At 49.4% G+C, this 21,242-nt stretch overlaps 3 protein-coding genes across 6 annotated transcripts; all 3 read left to right on the top strand.

The window, feature by feature from the left end:
- Positions 1–599: 599 nt before the first annotated feature.
- Positions 600–4,931, top strand: Daxx (death domain associated protein). Of its 2 annotated transcripts, none has more exons than XM_046464397.2 (8): positions 600–741; positions 1,596–1,854; positions 2,009–2,840; positions 2,951–3,159; positions 3,316–3,514; positions 3,669–4,146; positions 4,301–4,523; positions 4,700–4,931. In XM_046464397.2, exons 2-8 carry the CDS (start codon positions 1,648–1,650, stop codon positions 4,757–4,759), a joined length of 2,208 nt encoding a protein of 735 aa, XP_046320353.1. In that variant the 5' UTR covers positions 600–741; positions 1,596–1,647; the 3' UTR covers positions 4,760–4,931. The 2 variants fall into 2 exon arrangements, with proteins under 2 accessions (XP_046320353.1, XP_046320354.1); XM_046464398.2 differs by having other exon boundaries at positions 607–741; positions 1,599–1,854.
- A 356-nt stretch (positions 4,932–5,287) lies between these two features.
- Zbtb22 (zinc finger and BTB domain containing 22) lies at positions 5,288–8,857 on the top strand. 2 transcript variants are annotated; one of them, XM_046464405.2, is made up of 2 exons: positions 5,288–5,421; positions 6,304–8,857. In XM_046464405.2, exon 2 carries the CDS (start codon positions 6,373–6,375, stop codon positions 8,272–8,274), a length of 1,902 nt encoding a protein of 633 aa, XP_046320361.1. In that variant the 5' UTR covers positions 5,288–5,421; positions 6,304–6,372; the 3' UTR covers positions 8,275–8,857. The 2 variants fall into 2 exon arrangements, with proteins under 2 accessions (XP_046320361.1, XP_046320360.1); XM_046464404.1 differs by lacking the exon at positions 5,288–5,421 and adding an exon at positions 5,571–5,656.
- Positions 8,858–9,046: 189 nt separating this feature from the next.
- On the top strand, positions 9,047–21,149 carry Tapbp (TAP binding protein). 2 transcript variants are annotated; one of them, XM_046464406.2, is made up of 8 exons: positions 9,047–9,266; positions 9,417–9,587; positions 9,815–10,075; positions 17,473–17,871; positions 18,175–18,516; positions 18,596–18,685; positions 18,795–18,832; positions 19,916–20,070. In XM_046464406.2, exons 1-8 carry the CDS (start codon positions 9,230–9,232, stop codon positions 19,925–19,927), a joined length of 1,350 nt encoding a protein of 449 aa, XP_046320362.1. In that variant the 5' UTR covers positions 9,047–9,229; the 3' UTR covers positions 19,928–20,070. The 2 variants fall into 2 exon arrangements, with proteins under 2 accessions (XP_046320362.1, XP_058441583.1); XM_058585600.1 differs by lacking the exon at positions 18,795–18,832 and having other exon boundaries at positions 19,916–21,149.
- The last annotated feature ends 93 nt before the right edge of the window (positions 21,150–21,242 follow it).

A 21,242-nucleotide genomic window follows, 5' to 3' on the forward strand; every position in this document is an offset into this window, starting at 1 on the left:
TGCTCATTTGTATGTATGTGTTATGATTTCTCGATCAGAGACCCAGCCTCCGGCAGTGGAGGTAGCTGCTGGACAGCGGCAAGGAGCGCGCTGCCTTTGCAGTGAAGGGGCGAGCGCAGTCGATTAAGCCGTGGAAACGGGTACCTCCGAGATGGGAAAGCGGGGCCAGAAGGCGTGCCAACAGCCCAGCGAAAGGAAAAGATTTTATTTCCCACTTCAGACACTCCAGCCTTTTCAGGAAACGCTGCACAGCCTTAGAGAGCCCAATGCTTTATCCACCCTGCACCGCCCTCTTCCCCTCCGTGGAAAGGTGGTTTAATCCTCCCTGCACGCGACTCGCGGGCGATTGGGCCCGAGACCAGGAAGTTTCTGATTGGTCAAGTCGTAGAAGCACCGGATGAAAAGAGCTCCAAGGCTGCAGGCCCGAGTCCCCTAGAAGCCAGTGCCGTACGGCAAAATGGTGGTTCCCAGGTACTTTGGGACGCCTTGCCGGGACAAGCCCCGCCCCTTACAGGTTAAAGGGAAGAGAATCTTAGAGTATGTGGGCGGGCCTACAGCCACTTCCGGCCACTGGAAGCCTGAGTTCCGTACAATATGGCCGCGCTTGGTTGCATGTAGGCGGAAACTCTGCGACTTCCGGTCCGGAGTGGGGCCTGCGGTGGGAGGGGGAAGAAAGGCGCAGGGAACCATGCGAGGTTCTGAGATCAGCGGCGAGGGTCGCCTGGAGAGACCGTTTTTGAGGTGGGGGCCTGACCATGCGGGGAGTTAAGGCGGGGGCGGGGATATAGAGGAAGAGGTATTGGGGAAACCTGGGTACTGAGTCTGAGGGGCAAGCTATAGTACCTTCCCGTCCCTGAAGGGGAGTGGGGCGGCCGGGGCCCGAACTGGGGGAGGGGGTACTTGGCGGGAAGCTCATACACCGACCCGGCCTGACTCAGGGTTGGAGTCCGAAGGAATCAGGAGAGCCTGGAGGCGGGGTGCTCACAGTCGGTTACTAGTCACTGAGAGAATGGGGAAAATTAGGGTGGGGTGGGAGGGAGGGTACTTGTTGAAAAATCTCAACCTAAAGGTTCTTTAGAACCTGAGAGGAACCTATTAGAAGGTGAAATATGAAGATAATTAATGGAGGGGAAAGGAGAATGGGTTGTTGGGAGGGACCTCTTTCACTCAGTCTAGAAGTTGGGGTGATCATTCGGGATGGGGTGTGGGTTTGGCGTGTTTGAGGGTGAGGGGTAAACACGTGAGATGGCATTGACAGGAGGGGTGTGTTCCCTGTGGAAGCGGGTTTCAGGGAAACTTGGGATGCAGTGTAGGAGGTGGTACTAGAATTTAGAGTAAGAATTGCCAACTATGAAAAAGTGGGGAAATGGAACTGAAAGACCGGAAATTGACATGAGGGGTGGAGCTGGGGGTGGGGCCTTAAGGTTTCGAGGAGGTTTGCCCTCTCACATGTAAAGTTGCTGAAGATAGTCAGTGAGGACACTTTTGGCAGAGCTAGGAGGTACTGAAATGTAAGGTGATTGGAATATGTGTGAGCTGAAGGGATGGGCTGTCTATGCTGGAGGGGCTTTTTCTGAGGCCCCATCCCCTTCCAGCAGGAATTCCGAAATCCCCAACACTTCCTCCCTCCTGGGGATTTGATCCCCCATGGCCACCGCTAATAGCATCATTGTGCTGGATGATGATGATGAAGATGAAGCAGCTGCTCAGCCAGGGCCCTCCCACCCACTCCCCAATCCGGCCTCACCCCGGCCAGAAGCCCCTGGCTCCTCTGAGCCCCATGGGGCCGGAGGAAGCAGTAGTTCTGGCGGCAAGAAATGCTACAAGTTGGAGAATGAGAAGCTGTTTGAAGAGGTGAGCTTTAGGGGAGAAGATTCTTGTGCCCTAGGGAGGGGGATGGCTGACTGGCTCTCCTGTCTTGTCTTCCCCACTAACCCCAAATTGCCTTCTTTCTCTCAACCCCCTCCCTTGTTTCTTTCCCCTTCCCTTTTTTCCTTGAATCGTCTAGTTCCTTGAACTGTGTAAGACACAGACATCGGACCACCCTGAGGTGGTCCCATTCCTCTATAACCGGCAGCAGCGTGCCCACTCTCTGTTTTTGGCTTCTGCGGAGTTCTGCAACATCCTTTCTCGGGTCTTATCTCGGGCCCGGAACCGGCCATCTAAGCTCTATGTATATATCAATGAGCTCTGCACTGTTCTCAAGGCCCACTCAGCCAAGAAGAAGCTGAACCTTACCCCTGCTGCCACCACTTCTAGTGAGCCATCTGGGAATAACCCTCCCACAGATTCTGCTTCAGACCCTGCAAATGCTGAAACTACTGCTTCTGAGACCCCAAGGACGCGTGGTTCTCGGAGGCAGATCCAGCGCTTAGAGCAGCTGCTGGCACTCTACGTTGCAGAGATTCGTCGACTGCAGGAGAAAGAGCTGGATCTTTCAGAGTTGGATGACCCAGACTCTACATATCTGCAGGAGGCCCGGTTGAAGCGTAAACTGATTCGCCTCTTTGGGCGTCTGTGTGAGCTGAAGGACTGCTCTTCGTTGACAGGCCGTGTCATAGAGCAGCGCATCCCCTACCGTGGTACTCGCTACCCAGAGGTTAATAGGCGCATTGAGCGGCTCATCAACAAGCCAGGGCCTGATACTTTCCCTGACTATGGAGATGTGTTGAGGGCTATAGAGAAGGCAGCTACTCGTCACAGTCTTGGCCTTCCCCGACAGCAGCTCCAGGTCCTGGCTCAAGATGCCTTCCGAGATGTGGGCGTCAGGTTACAGGAGCGACGCCACCTTGATCTCATTTACAACTTTGGCTGTCACCTCACAGATGACTATAGGCCAGGTAGGGGGTTAGAGGGATGCTCATCAGTGATTCTTTAGTAGCAGAGGGGGCATGTCCCTAATTCCTTCCAGGGTTTGGGCTGAGTGCTGTCACTATATCTTCCCACATAGGCATTGATCCTGCACTATCGGATCCTGCATTGGCCCGGCGCCTTCGGGAAAACCGAAGCTTGGCTTTGAGCCGGCTGGATGAGGTCATTACCAAATATGCAATGATGCAAGACAAAAGTGAGGAGGGCGAGAGACAGAGGAGAAGAGCCCGGCTTCCCGGCACCTCTTCCCCCTCTGCAGAACCCCGCAAAGCCTTGGATTCTGGTGAGGTGTGGAAGGGATACACCCTTAAGAGAGACCTTATCCTCTCCCCCACAGTAACCACCAGGGATTCCAGGGTGACCAAGAGGGGGTGTGCAGAAGGAATGCAAGAACTGAACCCTCTGGGGCAAGGAATTTCTTAGAAAAACTGCTTTTTCCCTCAGGGCCCTAGTGGAATGGCATCTCCAAAGTGCCCTGCTACCTCCAAGGCCGAGACAGATGATGAAGAAGATGAGGAAACTGATGATGAGGAGGAGGAAGAGGAAGAGGAGGTCACAGATTCTGAAGAAGAGGAGGATCTAGAACAGATACCGGAAGGTCAGGGGGATGATGAAGAGGAAGAAGAAGAGGAGGAGAGAGCAGGTATGTAAGAGAAACCTCCTTCTTGTAAGTTCTACTCTTTTGGGCATCAGCCACCTGTTGAGACTCTTTTCTTTCCTCTTATTCCTAGTTTATTCTCAGTAGTATTTCCCCCTTAGTCCTCATACTACTCCTCCCTTCTTTTTTTCTTTCTCAGGTAAGGATGGAGACAAGAGCTCCATGTCCCCACTACATATTTCCAATGAAAAGAAGCTGGAATCTGGCAAAGAGATCAGCGGGTCTTCAGGGGAGCAGCAAAACAAAGAACTCACACTGTCACCAGCTTCACTGTTGGAAGAACCTCTGGCTCCCTCCAGCATTCATGCAGAAAGCAGTGGAGAACATCTTGAAGAGTTGCCCCTGGAGGAAGAGAGCCCTATGTCTCAGATCTTTGAGCTAGAGATTGAAGCATTGCCGGTGGATACTACCCCTTCCCCTGAAGGCAGCGATATTTCCTCATCCAGGAAGCAGACAGAGGATCCCCTCATCACTGTCTTGGAGAATGGGGCAGCCATGGTCACCTCCACGTCCTTCAATGGAGGTGTCTCTCCCCATATTTGGGGAGGTTCCAGTCCCCCCTGCAAGAAATTTCGGAAGGAGAGGAAGCAAAAAGGATCTGGACCATTAGAAAACAGGTAAAAACAACAGGAGGAAGAAGAGAAGTTGAGGAGGGATTGCCGGGTTCTTTCTTCAGAGAAATACTGGAGAACTGAGTCTGCTGGGAGAGCCTGTGCACTCTCCCTCCAGCCTTAGGTCCTCATACTCTTCATGCATTTGTTTTGTCCTCAGCTTTGTAGAAGATCAAAAGACAGTGCATGAGAAGAATGGGAAGAAAATATATACCCTGTCCAGCCCACCTTCCCCCTTGGCTTCCACAGTCCCAGTTGCCGATTCCTCCACGAGGGTGGACTCTCCCAGTCATGGCCTGGTGACCAGCTCCCTCTGTAGCCCTTCTCCAGCCCGGTTGTCCCAAATTCCCCAATTACAACCTCCCCGGCCTGGCACTTACAAGGTAAGAGGGGAGGCTGTTTTTCCCCTTACAGTTCATTCTCTTTCATTGCTTCAGTTCTGTAAATATGACACCTGCCACATCTCTTCCCTTTTTCCCATTCTGTTTTTTTAATCTCCTAAGTCATTCCCTCATACTTCTCCCCCAGTACTCCAGACTTTTCTCTCACTTCCCTGCAGATGAGTGTGGCCACACAGTGTGATCCAGAGGAGATCATCGTACTCTCAGACTCTGATTAGCTGCCTCCTCCTCTCCCTGCCTCTAAAATGTTTTGGGATAGCATTTGGAGGATGGTGGGAAGCAGATGACCGAGGAAGGGATGGACTGAGCTAATCTCTTTTTGGTGGTGATTCTTTTAAACAAAGCTTAAGTTTTACACAGAAACATTAATAAAGTTCTTTTCTTATTGTATTCCTGTCTTTTTCTTGTCCTTCTGTTGTCACAGCTTGGTATCAGCTGCCCCTTGGCTCAGGTTAGCCCAGGACCCCAAGTAGTGCAAGATTTGCCCTTTATACCCTGGCCCGCACACCTCTCTCGAGGCTTCCTAGCGCTCAGGCCTTCCTGGTGCACTCCTCTAGGCACTTAAAAAAACAAAAAGTGCTTCAGCCTCCTTAACGCGCTGTACTTTCTCACTTCAAGCTCTAAGAAGGAAAAGGCCAATCGGAGGCCGACTCAAGGTTACATGGCCAATCCAGGCCCGGAGGAAGGGGGCGGGGCTTCAACGAGACTGTCAGAAGCAGGGAAGAGGGTTATTAGATCCCCCAAAGCCGCTAATGGCCACAGCTTGGGGGCGGAGTCAGGAGCGAAGACCAGGACCCGTCACCAGTGGCTTATGGAATTAAAGGGGAATGAAGGATTTGGCTAAACCAAGTCCCGGGTCTTCAACAGAAGAGGGAACCAGGTACCTTTAAGGTGTAATGCGACGACGGTTCTTTAAAGGAGAAGTGGCTGAGTCGGCGGAGTATTGCCCAGCGGCACGGGCGGGTGCCCGCCTGTGCCTTTAAAGTCGGAGGGGCAGGAGGCGGAGCGGAGGCGGAGGGCGGAGGGAGTCGGCGCAAGATGGCGGCGGGAGGGGCCCAGGCTGCAGCTCTGGCCGCCGAGTGAGGGGCGGGGGGGGCCCGGGGGCGCGCGGCCCGGTAAGCGGGGGCGCGCGGGGCTGGGGGCGCCTTCCGGGTGGGAGAAGAGGCCGAGGTAGTGCTTGGGGCGGAGCAGGGGGGGCGGGGTCCGATGTGGGCGGGGGCAGCCAAGGGGCGGGGTCGAAAGATCCTGTGGGGGCGGAGCACGGGGAGGGTCTCGAAAGGGGCGGGGTTAGTGGTGCGCCGGGGCGAAAGGGGCGTGGTCTGTGAGAGGGGGTCAGAGCCCCAAGAGATGGAGCCAAGGGTGGTTTTCAGTAGAGGAGCAGACCTGCCCCGCCTCAAGCAATGGGTGCAAAACACCAAAAAGGTGGATTTTTGGAAAGTCAGGCTCTCAGGGAAATAGGATGTAATTCCAAGGTGAAGTTACCCTTACTCCTTAAGAGTGCCTTATTTCTCTAACCTTCAAGGAAAGGGTACTAAATTTGGGGTCTGGACACCTTCGTTTTCTGGTGCTGCCATTTACTGGTTGTGTGACCTTGGATAATCTCTTAATCTTCCTGAGCCTTAGTTTACTCATCTGTCAAATGGGGTTGAGAGGTATACCTTACCAGTATTGTAAAGTGTTGCTTAGAGACCAGCATGAACATGTTTTTAAACTGCAATAGTCTATGTCTTTATAAAATGTTATTCTTTTTTTTTTTCCCCAGAGACCCCCCCGGCCGCCCTCCTCCTTCCTTTGTTCCAGTGGCTGGGGGGGTGTCCCCTCCCTCCACAACATGGAGCCATCTGGTCTATCACCCAGTGGGGCAGCACTCCCCTTGCCTCTATCGCTGGCTCCACCCCCACTGCCCCTGCCAGCCGCTGCAGTGGTACATGTGTCCTTCCCTGAAGTGACCAGTGCCCTTCTGGAATCCCTCAATCAGCAGCGGCTTCAGGGCCAGCTCTGTGATGTATCCATCCGAGTGCAAGGCCGGGAGTTTCGGGCTCATCGGGCTGTCTTGGCTGCCTCATCTCCTTACTTCCATGACCAGGTCCTACTCAAGGGCATGACCTCCATCTCACTGCCCAGCGTCATGGACCCAGGTGCCTTTGAGACTGTCCTGGCCTCTGCTTACACTGGCCGCCTGAGCATGGCTGCTGCTGACATTGTCAACTTCCTCACTGTGGGGTCTGTGCTCCAGATGTGGCACATTGTGGACAAGTGCACTGAACTCCTCCGAGAGGGCCGAGCGTCAGCCACCACAACCATCAGTACTGCCGCAGCCACTTCTGTCACTGTCCCTGGTGCTGGGGCCCCATCAGGGAGTGGGAGTACTGTGGCCCCTACCACCACAGGCTCTGTGCGCTCCCATACCTCCAGCCGGGCCAGTGAGAATCAGTCTCCCAGCAGCAGCAACTACTTCAGTCCCCGGGAGTCCACTGATTTCTCATCTTCCACCCAAGAGGCATTTGCAGCTTCTGCAGTGGGCAGTGGGGAGCGACGAGGAGGTGGCCCTGTATTCCCAGCCCCTGTAGTTGGCAGTGGGGGTGCCACCTCTGGGAAGTTGCTGCTGGAGGCAGATGAGCTATGCGATGATGGTGGGGATGGGAGGGGGGCGGTGGTCCCTGGGGCTGGGCTTCGGCGACCCACCTATACACCTGCCAGTGTCATGCCACAGAAACATTGGGTATATGTGAAACGGGGTGGAAATTGCCCTGCACCAGCACCCCTGGTTTCCCAGGACCCAGATCTAGAGGAAGAGGAGGAAGAGGAAGACCTGGTGTTGACCTGTGAGGATGATGAAGATGAAGAGCTGGGGGGTGGCTCTGGGGTTCCAGCTGGGGGAGGGCCTGAGGCTACTCTCAGTATCAGTGATGTCCGGACCCTGACTGAGCCCCCAGACAAGGGCGAGGAGCAGGTCAACTTCTGTGAGTCCTCTAATGACTTTGGCCCTTATGAGAGTGGGGGTTCTGGGGCAGGGCTTGATGACTCAGGGGGACCCACCCCCTCCTCCTATGCCCCCACCCATCCCCCAAGACCCCTCCTTCCCTTAGACATGCAGGGCAACCAGATTTTGGTCTTCCCATCATCTTCCTCTTCCTCCTCCTCACAGGCTCCGGGCCAGCCACCAGGGAACCAGGCAGAACACGGGGCTGTCACCCTGGGGGGCACATCAGGGGGAGGCCTGGGTGTGCCAGGTGGCACTGGTGGAGCCCCTGGAGGGACCAGCAGCGGGGACGGTAATAAGATCTTTCTGTGTCACTGCGGGAAGGCCTTCTCCCACAAGAGTATGAGGGATCGGCACGTGAACATGCACCTCAACCTGCGGCCCTTTGACTGCCCCGTGTGCAACAAAAAGTTCAAGATGAAACACCACCTGACGGAACACATGAAGACACATACAGGTCTCAAGCCCTACGAGTGCGGTGTCTGTGCCAAGAAGTTCATGTGGCGAGACAGTTTCATGCGTCACCGGGGACACTGTGAGCGCCGGCACCGCATGGGTGGGGGCGGGGCGGGACTTGGACCTGCAGCGCCCACTGGGCCAGCCTTGCTTCCCAAGAGAGAGTCTGCCGGTGCGGGCGGGGGCAGTGGTGACGAGGCGAGTGGCACGCCCCCATCCAGCAGACGAGTCTGGTCCCCACCCACTGTCCACAAGGTGGAGATGGGCTTCAATGGGGGCGGCGGAGCAAACTGAAGGGGCAAGCAAGTGGGGTTACTTCGGGGGGAAGAGGGAATAGGGAGCACGATCCAGGGGCACCATGGCCCCCTGGTGATCTCCCATCACACTCACTGTCTTCCTTTATCTCTTTGGACTTGTATATATTGTGGAGGGGGAACCACATTGCACCACCGCCAGCCCATTCCACTCTTTAGCCCCTTCCTTTCAAGGTATCCGGAATTAAGTCACCTTTCTTTCCCCTCTGGTGGGTATTCCGAAGCCCCAGTTCCACATAGGAGGGCGAACATGGTGGGGGAGGGAAAGGGGCGTGTAGAGCATCTTGAATTCACAGGGTCAAGGGTCAGGTTGTTGTAGTCTGTGCCTGAAGTCTGTGTTTGTGTTGTGGGGACAAGGCCTTTGAGCCCCACTGTTGTCCTAGAACCTACCCCTTCCTGCAGGATGCGACCCTATTTCTATGCTCTCTCACACACACACCTCCCCTGGGGATCCTCACTCAACTTGGTTCTCAATAGGGAGTGGGTGGAAATAGGAGGGAGTAAGTCGTAGTACAAGCTTTTAATTTTTTAAACAGTGATTAAAATATTTATTGGTCATTTCACTTGGCTTCCCTATAACCCCTACGTGCTTATTGGGGACCTGACACCGGTGTGCGAAGCGGGAGTAATAGTTCTCAGGGAAGTGCATAGTGCGGGGAAGATCCTAGAGGGGAGTTTAGGTTTGGGGAGGGCTCAAATCCGGCGATGCTGGGTAGTCCAGGAGGTGGTGGCAGGGCTGAGGCGTCCACTGAAACCTGGAGAGGAAGTAACCAGAATATCCGTGCTTGACCAGTGGGGGATACATCCACCTCCACGGTCCTCACCTAACCTGAGCGGGGATTGCCTCGGCTCCTCCTGCTGTCCTTTGGAGGAAAGGAAAGCGAAAGTGAAAGGAGGAAGAGAAGGCTTCTCGGGGCTGAGGAGATTGCAGCGCCATGAAGCCCCTGTCCCTGCTCCTTGCTGTGACTTTGGGTGAGCGAACCCCGCGACTTCTCGCCCAGGAACAGGGGTGGGGAAGCGGAAAAGGAAGCCCCACCGAGCGTCGGCACCGTGTGTGTGGGGGGGGCGGGGGTTGGGTCATATGACATCGGCCGCCCAGTCACCCGCGGCCCGCTCCCCCAGGCCTGGCGACCACCGTCTCAGCAGGACCATCTGCGATCGAGTGTTGGTTCGTGGAGGATGTGGGCGGGGGCGGCCTGGCCAAGAGACCCGCCGCACTGCTTCTGCGCCAGGGACCCGAGGGACCGCCACCCCGGCCAGACCTCGACCCTAAGCTCTACCTCAAAGTGGACGGTGAGTCTTCCGGGACTCGCCCCCATCTCTGTGTACTCTACCGAAAATCCCTCCTCTTTAGAACGCGCATTGACCTCGGGCCTGAGTTTCTCCCTCTATCTAAATGAGTCTGGATTACCTCTAAGCTTCTCGCTACGAGGTACACTGTTCAACTGAAGTTTACTGAACCGTACCCTTCCAGTCCCGGGCAGTGACTCTACAGCTGCATTTCTTCCCCGATCTCACAGACCCCACGGGCACCCTGCAGGCTGCCTTCAGGAGGTACCCCCGGGGCGTCCCCGCACCACACTGCGAGATAAGCCGATACATCCCGCTCCCTGCCTCTGCAAATTGGGCCAGCGGCCTGACCCCGGAGCGGAGCTGCCCGCGGGCCCTGGACGGGGCTTGGCTGACCGTCAGCATGTCCAGCTCGGTTCTTAGCCTCTCCAGCCTCTTGCGACTCCAGCCAGAGCCTCAGCAGGAGCCTGTTCTTATCACCGTGGCAACAGGTAGCTGGGGAGGGGAGATAAGAGATGGAGGGGGAAATTCTAACCATTCTGATTACCTGGACTCGCAGTATGGTCTTAAGCTAATCATTTCTGCACTCAGGGTTCAGTTTCCGTTTTGTAAAGCGAGATAGTTTAGCTAGAATTAATCGGCCTCTAGTGTTCCTCCTAGCCCTGAACCAGTAAGATAAAAACCAACCGCGGTTTGGGGGCGGGACTTCGTGGTGCTTTGAAGGGCGGGGCTTTGGAGAGGCGAGGTTTCTGGGCATCAAATTTTGGGATATTTGTAAGGTTATGGAGTAGGGAGGTGTTTAGAAGCTGGAACTTTTTTTCTCCGCTCCTCTCAGGTCTGTATCTTGTTAGGCAACCCCCTAGCTTTGCAGTACACCCTGTTCCAAATACCAATCTTCGACCCTCACCCGCTCCCACAAGCCCGATGAGGCAATCAGCAAAGCAATGGCTGTTGCTCTAAAGTGCATTTTCCTTCCCTTAGGCACGTTGGTATGCGCTATGATTCCCCAAACAGTGGGCTCTAGTGGGCTAAAGGGACATGGCGGGAGACCACCTATGGCGTGGTACAATGCGGTCCTAGTGTCCAGACGTCTGACACCTTGCTGGGCAGTGGGTTTCTAAGTCTGGATTGGAGCAGATCTGACCTGGATGTCTATGAGCTCTTGCTTCTTCTCCCTGTGAGGCCAGGTAGTTACAGGTAGAATCCTTGGCTTCTCAATCTTGTCCCAACCTGATAGACAGGTCAGCCACAATGGAGCTCCTGCTTCCCTTCCCCGGTTCCTTTTCCCTTAATCACTGGTAGAGAATCACACATAGGAATATCACAAATATTCCTCTGTTGAGCACTAGTGTCCCCACTACTGTCTGAGACTCCAAAAACCTCAACTGTGTCAGCAGCTCCCACACTGGGCAGAGGCAGAAGAAAACTGCTCTTTGTGGGGACAGTAGTGCTCAACAGAGGAATATTTCCTAGGGCTGCTGGCTTCACTATGAGGTGGTGATGAGAATGTTTCTCTCTGAGTTTGTTCTTCCACCTGTAAAAGGTGCATACCATTTCCCACCTGCCTTTTAGTTGTGACTATCAAGGGAGGCATTGTGTTAATTTATTCACTGATTGAATAAATATTTGTTAGCACTAAGAAAAAGGGCTCAGGAGTTCTTTGATAAGGTTGCAAATAACACTTATGTTGGAACCTTCTAAAATATCCCCAAACCACAGGGCATTGAGGCACACTGCTGTAATTACAGCAGCTTGGGATACTGAGGCAGGAGGATCACAAGTTCAAGGCCAGTCTCAGCAACTTAGTGAGGCCCTCTCAAAAATAAAAAGGGCTGGGGATGTGGTTCAATGGTTGAGCATCCCTGGGTTCAATCTTCAGTACCAAAGTGTGTGTGTGTGTGTGTGTGTTTATATATACAACAAAACCTGGGTCCCTCTATAGGAAAATTAAATCAATATATGGGAGCTGTGTGTGTAGCTCAGTGGTAGAACACTTGCCTGTTATGCTTAAGGTCCTGGGTTCCAAATCCAGCATCGAAAAAAAAACAAAACCAATATGTGGGGTGGTCCTGAATACTGTTAAGGTCACAAACGTTATCAGGTGTAGATTGTGCCCTCAAAGAGGTTCTCAGATTTGTCATAGATAATCCTAACATAAAGTAGGAAGTGACTTGTGGGGCTCAGTTGGTAGAGTGCTTGCCTCACATGTATAAGGTCTTGGGTTCTATCCCCAGCACCACAAAAAAAAAAAAAAAGAAAGAAAGAAAGTGACTTGTGTATGGCTGAGGGTGTAGCTTTGTGGTACTTAGTGCCAGTGCTTAGAATGCACTGAAGGCCCATTTCTAATGGCCTTCTAAAAAACATTTCTAATTGATTAGGGACTATAAAAGCTATTATTATGATGTAACATTAGAAATGGAATCTCTTTGGGGTCAGATATCATTGATAATTAATTTTTACTTTTTAAAAAAAATTACGTGAAACTGAGGATTGAACTCAGGAGTGCTCTACCACTAACTTATATCCCCAATCCTTTTTATTTTCTATTTTGAAACTCTCACCAAATTGTCCAGGCTGGCCTCAAACTTGTAATCCTCCTGCCTCAGCCTCCCAAGTAGCTGAGATTACAGGTGTAGACCACTATATTATGTATTACAAATACACTTTCTTGGGTTTTTTTGTTGTTGTTTGTTTGTTTGTGTCATGTGGTGCTAGGGACCATGTGTGCTAGGCAAGTGCTTCCACTGAGCTATCACTCCAGCCCTCAAATATATATATTTTTTTAATATTTATTTTTTAGTTTTCGGCAGACACAACATCTTTGTTTGTATGTGGTGCTGAGGATCGAACCCAGGCCGCATGCATGCCAGGAGAGAGCGCTACCACTTGAGCCACATCCCCAGCCCCTCAAATATATTTTTTTGGCATATTTTGGGTATATAGTATTTAATTCTCACCTTTTTTTTTTTTTTTTTTTTTTTTTGGTACCAGGGATTGAACTCAGCCCACTCAACCACTGGGCCACACTCCTAGACCTTACCTTTCTCATATTTTATTTAGAGACAGGGTCTCACTGAGTTGCTTAGTGCCTCACCATTGCTGAGGCTGGCTTTAAACTCAAAATCCTTCTGTCTCAGCCTCAGGAGTCGCTGGGATTACAGGCATGCACAATCTGGCTAATTTTCACCATTCTTTTAGAATATTTTTATGGAAATGTTAAAGATACACAAAAGGGCTGGGGATGTAGCTCAGTGGTAGAGTGCTTGTCAAGGTCTTGGGTTTGATCTCTAATACCACAAAAACAAAACAAACAAAATTCCCCATAAAATTAGAGAACATAGTGAATGAACTCCTCTATGTCCATTTCTACCCATTATGCAGTTGGAGAGTTATAAAATTTTATCAAATTGTTTCACTTACCCTCCCTCTTTTTATTTACTTATTTTTACGGATACTGAGGATCGAACTTAGTACCTCACATGTGCTAGGCAAGACTCAACCGCTGAGCTACAACCCCAGCCTCTTTTTATTTTTTGAAGTGTTTGAAGGTATATTCCAAGCACCATATTATTTTACTCATAAGTACTTCAGAATGCATCTCTATTAAATAAGGGTTTTAAGAAAACTTAATCACAATATGTTTATCATACCTAACAAAACAAGTAATAATTCCTTAGTATCATCTTGATCTGGGGATGTAGTTTAGTGATAGAGAACTTGCCTAGCATGCTCTGGGTTGGATCCTCAGAACTGTAAAACAAATACCTATTGATTTTTGGGGGGAAACGTGGTCACTTGTTCTGTAGAATTTTCTTCATCCTGAAGTTGGCCAATTTTTTCCTCTTGTGTCATTTACCATATTCCACTTTCCTCTATATTTCCTATAAATTGGTAGATCTAAAGATTTAGATTTGTTTGTTTATTTATTTATTGGTACTGGGGATTGAACCCAGGGGCACTTAACCACCGAGCCACATCCCCACCCGTTTTTTGTATTTTATTTAGAGAGGGTCTCACTGATTAGGGCCTCATTAAGTTATTGAGCCTGGCTTTGAACTTGTGATCCTCCTGCCTCACCTCCTGAGTGGCTGGGATTACAGGCAGATGCCACCACCTCTGGCTGGTGATTTTTTTTTTTTCAGTAATATTTGATAATTAGTTGTTATTCACTTTTTTTTTTTTTTTGCTGTACTGGGAATTGAAGCCAGGGGGCGATCTACAGAGTTACATTCCCAGTCCTTTTTTAGGAACTCACTAATTTGTTCAGGTTGGTTTGGAACTTTGGATCTTTCTGGCTCAGTCTTTGGTATAGCTGGGAATACAGGACCAGACCACCAAGCCTGGCTGTGTTTACTTCTGTATTCCTACAGAGTACAATTTAAAGGATGCAGGTCTAAAATTGCTTTCCATAGCCCTTATTAAAGATCACTATTGCAGGGCATGGTGGGGCATACCTGTAAAACCAGCTATACTGGAGGATTGAGGCAGGAGGATGGCAGAATACCCCTGGGTTCAATTCCCAGTTTAAAAAAAAAAGTCACTGTTAAATTGAGAGTTAAACTGTAAAATCTTTAGATATTTATTAATCCTGATTTTTTTTTTTTTTTTGGTACCAGGGATTGAACACAAAGGCGCTTAACTATTGAGCCACACCCCCAGCCCTTTTTTGTATTTTATTTAGAGACAGGGTCTCACTGAGTTGCTTAGGACCTTGCTAAATTGCTGAGGCTGGCTTTGAACTCATGATCCTCCTGTCTCAGCCTCCTGAGCCACAGGGATTATAGGCATGCAGACACTGCACCTGGCTAACCCTGATTTTTACTTTTGAATTGCTTTTTTTAAAAATCAGGATTAAGAAAAATCCAAAAACATACTTTTGAATTGCTTTTTTTAAAAAAATCAGGATTAAGTAAAATTGCACTTTTTTTTTTTAACTAAACAATTGACTGAGACAAGATGCTATGTTGGACTTGAACTTTGCCTACATGCCCCCCACCCTTGAGGCCACTGCATCTCTGGCTCCAAGTCTCTCTCTCTCTTTTTTTTTTTAACTAAACTTTTGAGAAAAGTTTAACTTCATAAGCCTCAGAAACTAATATTAAAAATAAATAACCAAGGTGTGGTGCTTGAACCTGTAATTTCAGCTATTTGGGAGACTGAAGCAGGAGGATGACTTAAGCCTAGGAATTCAAGACATCCTGAACAGGGCTGGGGATGTGGCTCAAGTGGTAGCGCGCTTGCCTGGCATGCGTGCGGCCTGGGTTCGATCCTCAGCACCACATACAAACAAAGATGTTGTGTCCGCAAGGCAAGACCTTGCCTCAAAAATAAATAATGCCCAGTGTGGTGACCCTCACCTATAATCCCAGTGACTGGGGAGGCTGAGGCAAGAGGATTGTATGTTCAAAGCTAACCTCAGCGATTTGGTGAGACCCTAAGCAACTTAGTAAGACCCTGTCTCTAAATAAATAATAAAAAGGGCTGGGGATGTGGCTCAGTGGTTAAATTTCCCTGGATTCCATCCCCAGTACCAAAATAGTAGTAGTAATAATAATAATAATATACATAAATAGTAAATAATAGCAAATAGGAAATAATAGTAAACAAGGAAACAAAAATTTTTAGCAATAGCACATACCTGTAATCCCAGTGTCATTGGGAGATTGAGGCAGGAGGATCCCAAGTTTGAGGCCAGCCTAGGCAACTTAGCAGAGACTCTGTCTCAAAATCAAATATAGAAAGGGCTGGGGATATAGCTCAGTGGTAGAGTGCTTATGGGTTCAACCCCCAGCACCCCAAAACATGATAAGAAAAGAAAAATTACTTCTACATCAAGGACCTAGACATTTCTGGGAAGAAGTAGCAGTGGAACTAGCCTTGAAGGACATGAAGTGGTATTTAGATGTCTGAAGAAATAGAGGAAATACTGACTAGAGATGTAGCTCGATATAGGACACTTGCCTAGCATGCTTGAGTCCCTGAGTTGGATAGTTGGATCCCCAGCAGCACAAAATAAAACAAAAGACATTAGAAACCGTAGAACCTCATAACCAAAGCAAAAAGATGGCCAACAATTAAAATTTAGTCACAAGAAAGGCTTTTTTTTTTTTTTTTTTTTTAGTACCAAGGATTGAACCCAGGGACATTTAACCACTGAGTCACATCCCCAGCCCTTTTTATTTTCTATTTTCAGACAGGGTCTCACTAAGTTGCCTAGGGCCTCAATAAATTGCTTAGACTGACTTTGAACTTGTGATCCTCCTGCCACAGCCTCCTTAGCTGCTGGAAGTATAAGCAAACAAAGGGATTCTAATGTGACTAGTTTTCAGGATGTGAAGCAGTCTGGAAAGGTCGTTTGGGGATTGAGTTTTCAAATATCTGAAGGCTGAGTTGTATTCTGTAGATGATAGTGGACTATAAGAAGTTGTTTTTGTTTTTGAGGAGGAGTCATTTATCCCCAAAGCCTGTTATTTTCTTTGATTATCACAAAATATATTTAAGAATTGGCTGATAGGACTAGTGAGGAAAATATAGGTTAAGTGATGTATCTAGGAAGTCCATGATGATGATGAAGGTAGTGAAATTAGTAACAGCTAACATTTGTGGAGTATCTTCTATATGCTAGGCCCTGTTCTAGGTACTTTATATGCATAATCTTATTTATTTCTTCAAAAGTCATAGGACATGGGTGTGTTAGTATTTTTTTAATATTTCTTTTTTGGGCTGGGGATGTGGCTCAAGCTGTAGTGCGCTCACCTGGCATGCGCAGGGCGCTGGGTTCGATCCTCAGCACCACGTAAAAATAAAGATGTTGCGTCCACCGAAAACTAATAAATAAATATTAAAAAAATTTCTTTTTTAGTTGTAGTTGGACACAATACCCTTATTTTATTTATTCTTTTTTTAAAATACTTATTTCTTAGTTTTCGGCGAACACAACATCTTTGTATGTGGTGCTGAGGATCGAACCCGGGCCGCACGCATGCCAGGCGAGCGCCCTACCGCTTGAGCCACATCCCCAGCCCCTTTATTTATTCTTATGTGGTGCTGAGGATGGAACTCAGGGCCTCACACGTGCTAGGTGAGCACTCTACTGCTGAGCCACAACCCTAGCCTGGGTGTGTTAGTATTATTGCCATGTTGCAAATGAAGAAATCTGAGAGTAATTAGGTAACTTAACCAAGGAATATAGTTTATAAAAAGAAGGGTTCAAAATTGAACCCAGGTTATGTAGCTCTAGCCTGCATACCTTTAGCTACTGACTTCCTTGATAACTGGGATTTTGAGGGGTTTTTGTTTCTTTTTTGAGACAGTGTCTTAATAGATTGTCTAGGCTGCCCTTGAACTCCTGGGTTCAGTTGATCCTCCTGCCTTAGCCTCCTGAGTAGCTGGGACTATAGGTATGTGTCAACATGTCCAGGTGGCAGTTGGGATTTTTTTGAGGGGAGGTGGTGGTACTGGGGATTGAACCTAGAGGCACTCCAACACTGAGTTACTTTCCCTGTCCTTTTTATTTTTTGAGACAGGACTTGCTAAGTTGCCCAGGCTGGCCTGGAACTTGCAATCCTCCTGCCTCAGCCTCCCAAGTTGCTGTGATTATAGGAGAGCACCACTGCACCAGTTGGCAGTTGGAATTTTTAATCAGGCAAGTGACCTGAGCAGACATGTAGCCACACTGTTTGATTACAGGGTAAAGTAGGGATTGAAGGAGAGAATGACAATTGAGAGACCAGAGAAGAGGCTATTGTAATTGTCCAAATGTATGTTGAAAAGTACCTGAGTTGTAAACAGGTATGAGATCGTGATGAGAATAGCATGACATATTATTTTTGGCAATTTGCTTTTCTCTCATATCTCCTCCCCTCCCCTCTCATGCTGTCTTCCCCAGTGGTGCTGACTGTCCTCACCCACACCCCTGCCCCCCGAATCCGACTGGGACAAGATGCTATACTGGACTTGAGCTTCGCCTACATGCCCCCAACCCTCGAGGCTACTGCATCTCTGGCCCCAAGTCCCCCTCCCTTTGGGCTGGAGTGGCGACGACAGCACCTGGGTAAGGGGCACCTGCTCCTGGCTGCAACTCCTGGGCTGGGTGGGCAGATGCCAGCAGCCCGAGAAGGAGCAGTGGCGTTTGCTGCTTGGGATGATGATGATCCATGGGGCCCATGGACCGGGAATGGGACCTTCTGGCTGCCTGCCGTGCGACCCTTTCAGGAGGGCACCTATCTGGCCACTGTACACCTGCCATACCTGCAAGGACAGGTCTCCCTGGAGCTTACTATGCACAGTGAGTGGGGCCAGATGTCTCTGGGGGTAGAGGGTGGCCACTGGGGTTAGGAGGATACTATGACAGAGGGAGGGGTGATGAAAAAAGAGGGGCCCTGGGAATCAGAGAAGCAGTAGTGTGGGGTGGAGAGTCCCTGGGGATCTGATGGACTTTGGCTTGGAGATTCCTGTGAAGCACTCATGGGGACAGTGTGTTCCCCATTCTTGGAGAATACCCCTTGTCATTTTGGGGGAAGCTGGAGAGTAAGCTGAGGGAAGACATTGTGGACCGACTTCTCATGTTCATTTCCTTCTCTTTCCCCAGAGCCCCCCAAAGTGTCCCTGTCACCAGCACCCCTTGTTTGGGCTGCCCCAGGGGAGGCACCTCCAGAGTTGCTGTGCCTTGTGTCCCACTTCTACCCTTCCGAGGGCCTGGAGGTAGAGTGGGAGCTCCGGGGTAGCTCAGAGAGTGGATCTCAGAAGGCCGAGGGGCAGAGGTGGCTCTCCTCTCTGCGCCACCATTCAGATGGCTCTGTCAGTCTCTCTGGACACCTGCAGCTGCCCCCAATCACTGCTGAGCAGCATGGGGCTCGGTACATCTGTCATGTCCACCACTCCAGCCTGCCTGCCTCGGGGCGCAGTGCTGAGGTCACTGTGGAGGTGGCAGGTAAGACCTAGGGGCACTGTGGAGCCCAGGTGATGCCTCGGAAGACACGAAGTTCACTCTCTTCTCTTCCATCTGCCAGGTTTCTCTGGGCCCTCCCTTGAGGATGGCGTAGGGCTCTTCCTGTCTGCCTTCCTCCTCCTGGGACTCTTCAAGGTGCTGGGCTGGGTCGGTGAGTGTGACACTATCCCCACCATGGGAAGGACAGGAGCTAGACACCATTCCTCTGCCCTCCCCCTCTATATTCCCACATCCCAACCCCTCTTAATCTTTCTCCACAGCTGCCTACCTGATCATTCATAAGGATTCCAAGGAGAAGGTAAACAGTGCTCCATTTCCTCTTATCTTCTTCCCCTTCTTATTTAATCCCTCTCTTCCCAACTCATCACCCATGGAGGGAGGCTGCTGCTGTGGTGGGTAGAATCAGACTTGGAATTCACAGAGACCTGCCCTACATTTTAACTGTAGGGCCCCTTGAACATGCTTAAACTGCATCTGTTTCCTTGGATGTCTTGATTTAAAAAAATTACTTAGGCAGTGTTGTCCAATAGAAATATAATGTAAGCCACATATGAAAATTTGAATAATCTAGTAATCACATTAAAAAAGTGAAAAGAAGTTGATTGTGGTGATGCACATCTGTAATCCTAGCTACTAGGGAGGCTGAGGCATGAGGATCACAAATTCCAGGCCAGCCTGGGCAACTTAAGTCCCTGACTGGAAATAAAATTTTTAAAAAGGGGAGGGGGTGTGTAGCTCAGGGTAGAATGCTTGCCTAGCATGTTTATAGGCTCTGGGTTCAATTCCCAGTATTGCAAAAAAAGAAAAAGTAAAATTAATTTGATGCTTTATTTAATCAAATCCAAAATACTGTTATGTAGACATATAAACAATATAAGAAATTATAGGGCTGGGGGTGTGGCTCTGGATTCAATCACCAGTGTCAAAAAGAAAAAAATATATATATGTGTATATATATATATATATATATATATATATATATATAGAGAGAGAGAGAGAGAGAGAGAGAGAGAGAGAGAGAGGGAGAGAGTGCCTTTTTTCTAACCTAAGTGTTCACAGCTGGTGTTGATTTTAAACTATCAGCACATCAATTCACATTAGCCACATTTCAAATGCTCAATAGCCATATGTGGCTTCCACATTGGTGGTACCTTGACTAACAAAATGGTGGCTACCACATTGCACAGAGGAGCTCTGGATGACTATTAGGGGGATTAGGATCTGTTAGAAGATGCAGGAGACAAAGCACTCAGTACAGTAAGTGGCAGGCAGAAAATGTGAGCCCCATCTCTCTCCCACCTGCTGGACTGACCATGGGCAAGTACCTCACCCCACCTCCTGAAACCCCCAAATTCCTCACTTCCTTCTTATTTTCTTCCAGAAATCACAGTGAAGGCACTCAGCACTACCCTGTGGAAGCTACCATCATCTCTGGCCCTAGCTACTGTAGCAGCTCCCCCAAGCAGTACCCCATCACCTGCTCCTACTCTCTCAAAACTTCCTACACTGAATGGCTGGAATTTTTTTTTTTTTTTTTTAAAGACAAATCTTATGCATTTGTCTTCTTAAAGCTCTTGGGCAGTGGTTCTCAAAATTTTTGGTATCAGGACTTTCTTAAAAATTATCAGTCAGGCCTGTTGGCACATGCCTGTAATTAGGTGAGCCTCAGCAATTTAGTGAGGCCCTAAGCAACTTAGTGAAACCCAGTCTCAATAAAAAATAAAAAAGGCTGGGGATGTATCTCAGTGGTAAAGTGCCCTAGGCTCAATCCTCAGGGCCAAAAATCAAAGACTCTCAAAAGCTTTTGTTATCTGTGCTATAACTATTGATATTTATTGTACTAAAACCTAAAATAGAAAGATTTTAAACACGAGAATACATAAATACACATTCTATTAGTTTTGAAAGCCATGGTGTCAATACATATCATGTAGCTTCTGGAAAACCCCGCATGTACACTCTTAGAAAATTATAATGAAAAATGCAAATAACATCTTTATAGAGTTGTTAAGTTTTAACCTCAAATACCCACTGAAATTGTCTTGGGGACCTCTGGGACAGAAACCAACCTTGGAGAACCAGTGCTCTGGGGTAAATTCATTCTTCCTGCTCCGTCCTGTGAGTCCCCCCACCCTGCCCGAACACTGCCTACCTCTCCAGTCCTACCAGGTGCTCCCCAGCCCTCCTCTCAATGCTCATCAACAGACAGCTATTCCTTTCTTCCGATGAACCAAAGGCCTCCCGCCAGCCTCGAGTTCCGCAGCTTGATTCCCTCTACCTGGCTCCTTCCCTGGGCCCCCGACTTAGGTCTGCCTCGTGATTCCCCTCAGACAGTCGCGTGTCTGTCTTGTGCGGTTCACCACAGCTGTAGTTAAGTGATTGTGAGAATCGTGGTTAAACGCCCGTCTACCCTCCCGGACTGTGGCTCCTGTGGCTCAGCGTGACAAGCCTGTGTGTCCTCTGCTGTATGACTGGCTCCCACTGGAGGGCGCTCATTAAACAGCTGCTGAACTTAGAACCGAGGAAGCCGCAGCACAAGGGGCTGGACGGTCGTCGGCCAGACGGATGGGGAACGGGTCTAGTGTGGGAATAAAGTAGTGTTCCAGTGCTTCCAACCGGGTGTCGCATTCTATTCCTTTTTCAAAAACAGTCACCTTTGGTCTCTTTCAATTACCCTGGTCTCCCAAATGCCTCGGACATAGCCAATC

The sequence above is a fragment of the Marmota monax genome, unplaced genomic scaffold, assembly GCF_021218885.2.
Source record: "Marmota monax isolate L192 unplaced genomic scaffold, Marmota_monax_Labrador192_F-V1.1 WCK01_AAM20220418_F8-fsc00211, whole genome shotgun sequence".
Lineage (NCBI taxonomy): Eukaryota > Metazoa > Chordata > Mammalia > Rodentia > Sciuridae > Marmota > Marmota monax.